Consider the following 6,415-nt stretch of genomic DNA (forward strand, 5'->3'; position numbering starts at 1 on the left):
CCCTGGCTCTACTAACTTGCCACCACCAGCCTAAAAATACCCCCATCATTATTCCTGTTCTCAGAGGTGGGAATTGTCTTTTTGGAGTCCCATAGCATGCGAATCACAGTGCCTGGCAAGGAGGAGGAGAGAACATGAGGTCCTTGAAACATCTCTTCTTTCTCTCCTTTTCCCTCCTGAATTACTTCTGCTCTTTGAAGGCTAATTTAAGTAACACCTCTTGCATGAAGCCTTTCTACCACCACACTGGTGGTAGGAATGTAGTGATAACTAACACTTTTATGCCACTTTAAGGTTTATAAAACACTTAGCACCTTGCCCTTCCAACAATACTGCGATGTTGGTGCTTTTATGATCCCCACTTTACAAGTGAGAAAACTAAAGGACAGAGAGAGGTCAATGTCTTGTCCAGTGCCACAACGCTTCAGACATTAGAGTAGTTTATTCTGCAACTCTCTAATGTAGTTATATAATATTTTATATTTTAGTTGCCTGCATTTATTTCTTATCTCTGTATGATACTGTAAGCTCTACAGGTCTAGGACCATGTCTTAGCTAAGATTTTTATCCCCCAGTCTAAAGTCTAGTAGGAGTCAATAAAGTGGTTTTGGAATGAATCAATCGATAGATGATTGAAAAGGGAGAAGATGTTGGGGATGAATGAGAGAGTCCCAAGGACAGCACTATTGGAAATAGTTTCAGGAAGTAAAAGTAGTGATAGATAGTCCCTCCACAGCCATAGGTCCATATGCTAGCTTTAAGGATGTCTCCCATTTTGCCTATAGTACCTGGCAGGTAGAAACACCAACTCCTCAGTAGGTGGAGATCAAGAAGGATTGTTGTTAAAGTTCACCCCCTGTACAACTGACATGGAAAAAATGGGTTTATTATGTTTGGTTTTGTTTTTTAATGAAGGGGAAATATTTCTATCTGAGAGAGAGGAACTCTCTTGTCTAGATATAAGGAGTTACATGAATTGATCTCTGGAGACAAGAGTTTATCCCTCAGGCTGTGCTGTATTGCCACGTATCAGTCCAAAATTGTTCTCAATTTTTTTAGAAGAAAACTCAAAAGAAACCCAAGCACTGACATGAGCAATTAATAGAGCATCATTTTATTGGCATCATGTCCCCACACAGGATACCAATGGAAGGGACAGAAACACGGGTCCGGGCATTTAGCTATTGGCAGCAATAGTTGACTCAATCCAGCTCACATAGTTGTAGACTTTGGTGTAGACACCAGGATAATTCTTCAGAGCACAGCCATAGCCCCAGGAGACAATACCCTGGAGTTCTCCGTTACATGCTACAGGGCCACCTGAGTCACCCTGGGGATGGAGAACATGGAAGAGTGAGGAGACGGAAAGGAAGAGACTGCAGCCCATACCTTAGTCTGAAGCTTGTGGTCATAGACTCACACTTGGAAGAGATCTCAGAGTCCAATGCTGCCTCTACGGTCATCTAGTCTTTCTCCAACTTCACCTTCCATTTAGCATTCCTATCCTTCCAGATCTTCATGGCTATTCCCATTCAGCCCACCTTCAACTCATCTAGATGTACTTGAGAAAGTGCTGTTAAGGACATCCCCTCTCTTTTCTTTCTTTTTAGAGACCTTGGTGTTTCCCTGAACCCTGATCCCTGTTGGGCTTGATGAAAGTGGTAGTTTATTCTGCTTACAGAAGGGCAGTGCCTTACCTGGCAGGAATCCTTGCCACCCTGCAGGTAGCCAACGCAGATCATGTTTGATGTGATTTGACCAGGATAGGATTTAGTGCAATCAGAATTAGACAGAATGGGAGCTTCCAAACACTGCAGAAGGTCTGGGTAGTCAGCTGTGAAGAAAATGGATTTGGAGGAGGATCAGAGCAGTTGTCAGACTAAAGAACAAAGCACAGCCTACCTAACATAGTGCTAATTCCTAAGATCAGAGGTAAGAGAAAGGAGCTTGGGAACTTTAGTACAGAAAAGAGAAAACAGGTTTAATCTCTCCTTCCTGTGAATTCCAATAATTTCCGAATGTTTCTCATGGCACATCTTATACTTCTCTCTATGATGGTCGTTTGTGTAAGTGTTCCATCCCTTCTACCAGACTAAAAAGGCAGTGGTGCAGAGTGAATAAAGAAGGGCCTTGGAACCAGGAAGATCTCCAGTTAAATCTTGTTCCTGATATATATGGCTATGTGACATGGGGCAGGTCCCTTAACTTCTTAGATTTGCAGGCAATTCCCTCTAAACCTGCTAAGTTGCAGGGAAAGAGCTGCTCTGCAATGGTATAGGGTATACACAAACACAAACACACACACATAGTGAATATATTTATAGTGAATACATATATATATATATATATATATATGTACATACACATATCTATCTATCTCTATCTATCTATCTATCTATCTATCTATCTATCTCTCTATCTATGTATCACTGATCCAGACTCTGCCTTTATCCCTACTTGATTGTAACCTCCTTCAGGAAAAAAGCCATTTTTTTTCATTTCCATATATTTTCCCCAGCACATAGCACAGCACCTTCTACATAATAGGTCCCTGAAATGTTTGATGAGTAAATATTAGTATGAGGCTAAATTATGGGCAGCCATAAGATGCTACTGGCTTCATTCTCACTGAAAATAGCACGTTATTATTATTATTGTGTATTTAAAGCATTCACAATTTTACAAATTTGACAGGTGCTTGTAGATGTAGAAAATGTACTTGGAGTTATCTATATTGGTTGTTCTGAGGATCCAAGAAATATTCATTTCTATTGTGGGCTTCCTGAAACCAGAAAGAGAGAGGAAATTTAGGGGCAGGCTACAGAGAACAGGAGAAATGGGGAGCTGCCCTAAGGTCAGGGTGGTTGATCTGATGCTAAGGTAGGGGACAGGACAAAGTTACTTACCACCATTGATAGCAGTGTTTCCCCAACCAGAGATGAGACACTGAGTGCCTGTACTTGGACTGGACTTGGGCAGGGAGATGGTAGCCACATAACTGTTGAGGACAGCTGCGGTTTTCAGCTTGATCAGCAGGATGTCATTATCCAAGGTTCTCGAGTTGTAGTTTGGGTGTTTGATGATCTTTGCTGCATCTATGAACTGCTCATTTCCCTCAAGGGTCTCTATGTTATGCTCTCCCAGTCTCACCTGAAGTTTGCTGATGAGTAAAATTATTTTCATTGCTGGATGTGTCCACAAAGGGTACTCTCTTCTAAGAATTCTGTACATATTCTATGTCAGATTCTGTACAGCTTGGATCACATTAAATGGAATATAAATAATGTGTGTTGTGAAATTGTGTATGCTTGTGTGTGTGTGTTTGTATGTGCTTGTTTGTGTGTGTGTGTGTGTGTGTGTGTGTGTGTGTGTGTGTGCAGTAACATTGACTACAATCCTGCTCTATGGGGAAATGCAAAGGATGGCTGTGGATGCTTCAAAAACTGTCCATTTCTTGCTTCAGTGATAGCATGCCATAAAGAAATGAAACATTATTCCTAGACATTTGAAAACTACACCTTCTTCCTAACTCTTTGCACTTTTGTTTGCTCTGTATCACTCATTTTGAGTCATGTAACACCAAGCTTAATCTATGAATTATCCTATTTCCACTCAACCCTTAACTCAACCCAAAACCTTAATAAGTTGAACTTCTCTGAATTTCTGTTCTTCAACCAAAATCGTGCCCCTTGTCCTCCATGAGGTCTCCAAAAGTTACCATAGCTAGCTGGCTGTGGAACCCACCCTGAGAACAACACCATTCCTATTACTTACGATTGGTAGCAATGGGCAGCTGACACCACCCATTGTTCATTGATGAGGGATCCACCACAATAATGTCCACCATTATAATTCACGGACACCTGGTAGGGGAGGCTGTTAGCCGAACAGGTGTAGCCCCCGATGATCTTATCATCATCATCAGTGGAGAAAGCAACTTGGAGAGAAAATTGGGAAAAGAGAATTTAGCAGCATGTGAAATCTGAGCCCTAGAGTTGATTTCAATAATTTTACCTTCTTCTAAGTCCCTTCAAAGTCTGGAGAGCATTGCTATTATGACCATGGTTAACATAATCAAGAGATCTGTCTCCTTATCTATGTTATCTATGTGTCTCTCTCTATTTCTCTCTGTGTCTCTGCTTCCTTCTCTGTTTCTCTTCCTGTTTCTGTCTCTTCCTCTCTCTCTGTCTCTCTGTCTGTTTTTCTCTGTCTCTCTGTCTTCATTCTCTATCTTACTCTCACCTTGTTTCTTCAAGACCTAAGCAATGGACAATCTGAAAGGAGCCCTAGAATCATATATATGAGTATAAGAATGACGAGTAATAAATATAACTTCACTTGTCCATGATCTTTTGAGAAATCTTTTAAGCCCCATCTATGCGACAGGGTCCTCTATCCTCTTGGACATTGTTCTTCCCTCCATTGTTCCTTCTGTCCCTTCATGTCATATTAGCCTCTTGTAGCTTCTCCCCAAGCTGCATTCTGCACTGGGCTCTACCTTGTTTTAAACAGGCTCCCCTCCATTCTACCTCCCTAGGTGAAACACAGGGAAGAATATCCTTAGTTTCACAGGCAGTAGAATCTATCAATAATCATTAATTAATTACCTACTCTTGTCATATCTGCAGGATCCAAAGATAAAACTGAATCTTTCCTTCACTTTACAAGCTCACATTTGATTAGTTTGAATGTGATCTTGTCTGTCCCTTCCCTTCTCCCATCCCTTCCTGTTCAGACCAGCCTTCTCATTCACTGGTTCTCTCTGATCTTGGACCCTGTTGCTTTTTGACCCATTGATCTTTTCCACTTGTATTTGTTTCCTTCTTTCCTAATTTGTACCCCCCAGAACTTTCCTTTGCACTATTCTAGCTCCATCACTGCATGCAGAGGTTTGCTTATGAGAAGATCTTATAGTTGTGCATATTGGGGACAGAATGAGGTGAGTGAAGGGGGCCTTGGAATGGGAAGCTAGAAAAGGTGGACAGGTGACGAGAGAAACTAGACAGTTATGGAGGTGGGTTGTGAAAGAACAGTGACTGAAGAAGAAGATGGAAGCGTAGATTGAAAGAATGGCCAGAATGTTCTACAGGCCAGGGGCAGTAAGGGATATAAGGTGATTGGGAGGGCTCTCACCAGCTGCTCCAACAAAAGCCAGGATCAGAAGAGGGTTCATTTTGGCAGGGTTTGGTTGACTTTTCGATGGAGGCCCTCAGCTTTTTATATTCTTGTGGGGGAGTAGAAAGTGTTTGTAAAGCAGAAGGTCACCCCTTTCCTCTCTTCCTCCTTCCCACACACCTGTCACCTTTCCCTTTCCTACCTTCTTGTATCAGTTGTAGTTTTAGCCCCTTTTGTAGATAAATACCTTTTAAATGATAAAGAAATTTCCATGGGCATTCCAAATAATTGAGTCCTGTGAACATAAACAGACATGGAGAGAATGGGAGTTTCTGTACAGCCTCAGTTCACTCCGGACTTTAGCTCTCTTGATAACATTCAGATAGGAATATGTGATTCTTCTCTCTTTATCCTCCCTGTCCTTCCATACTTTCTTTAAAATATGTTATTTAAAAATGTAAGTTGTAAAGTGAATTCCTTTCATATCTTTTAGTCTCTCTAGACAGCCTCCCTTTTTCTTAGTCATCAGAGTTATATTTTGGCAGAGACTGGTAAGTAGTGTGACATGTCCCACAAAAAAAGTTTAAGTTTTTAGTAATAAGTGGAATATTGGGTCATGGATAGTCTCATGGTCTGTTTCATGATCCTGACTACTAACAAAGAGAATTTGGAAATAAATACAAATAAATACAAAGCTCTGAAAAATAAAATTATAAAACACAAAAATATTCTTCTGAGGAGTAAAAAAGGGGAAGCTGATCAAAAGGATTAACAGATATAAAATGAATTAATTTTCCAATTTATGTTCTTAAAGACCATGTATAGAAGAAGAAGGCCCAGATAGGTCACTGCTGATGAAGAGAGAAGAGTCATATATTCTTAAAAAAGAGCTAAATCAGAAAAGTCATTGTAAAATGAACTAAGGCAAAGCTTGTATGAGTGCATGCGTGTTTGCGTGTATATGTGTGTGTGTGTGTGTGTAAATATTCATGTTTTTGTGATGTTGGAATTAATAGAAAGATCAAAGAAGAGGTAGATGGGGTAATCACAGTGGTCAAAGGAAAGAAAACTACTCAATCCCTATTTTGTTGATGTTTCGTCTATGGAGGAGAATGATCATCATGCTGAATATTCCAATTCTTAAATTCTATAATTGTGTGATTCTATGCCTCATTTCAGGGATTATCCCTATAAAATAATGGTGAGAATAATAAGCACATAAACATATTTTGGCTTAAAGGTTTAGTTTTTCAAAGCATTTTTAACAATGTTATTTCATTTGATCCTTTAAAAATCCCAT

At 40.2% G+C, this 6,415-nt stretch overlaps 1 protein-coding gene and 1 gene segment (V, D, J or C); both read right to left on the minus strand.

Moving 5' to 3' along the window:
- Positions 1 to 6,415, minus strand: part of LOC118850482 — a 220,720-nt gene that overhangs the window by 71,064 nt on the left and 143,241 nt on the right.
- On the minus strand, positions 1,178 to 5,173 carry LOC118850485 (trypsin-like). Its single transcript, XM_036759917.1, has 5 exons — positions 5,134 to 5,173; positions 3,775 to 3,937; positions 2,907 to 3,160; positions 1,698 to 1,834; positions 1,178 to 1,330 (listed from the first exon to the last, which is right to left on the minus strand). The coding sequence occupies exons 1-5, from the start codon at positions 5,171 to 5,173 to the stop codon at positions 1,178 to 1,180; spliced, it is 747 nt and encodes a 248-aa protein (XP_036615812.1).

Source organism: Trichosurus vulpecula, chromosome 5 (genome assembly GCF_011100635.1).
Source record: "Trichosurus vulpecula isolate mTriVul1 chromosome 5, mTriVul1.pri, whole genome shotgun sequence".
Lineage (NCBI taxonomy): Eukaryota > Metazoa > Chordata > Mammalia > Diprotodontia > Phalangeridae > Trichosurus > Trichosurus vulpecula.

Excerpts from the sequence above, each read along its gene's own strand:
- LOC118850485 (XM_036759917.1), bottom strand. The coding sequence starts at position 5,173 with ATGAACCCTCTTCTGATCCTGGCTTTTGTTGGAGCAGCTG. Across the intron at positions 3,938-5,133 it reads GGCTTTTGTTGGAGCAGCTG|TTGCTTTCTCCACTGATGAT; the intron begins GTGAGAGCCCTC and ends TTTCTCTCCAAG. Across the intron at positions 3,161-3,774 it reads GCTGCCCATTGCTACCAATC|CAAACTTCAGGTGAGACTGG; the intron begins GTAAGTAATAGG and ends TTTACTCATCAG.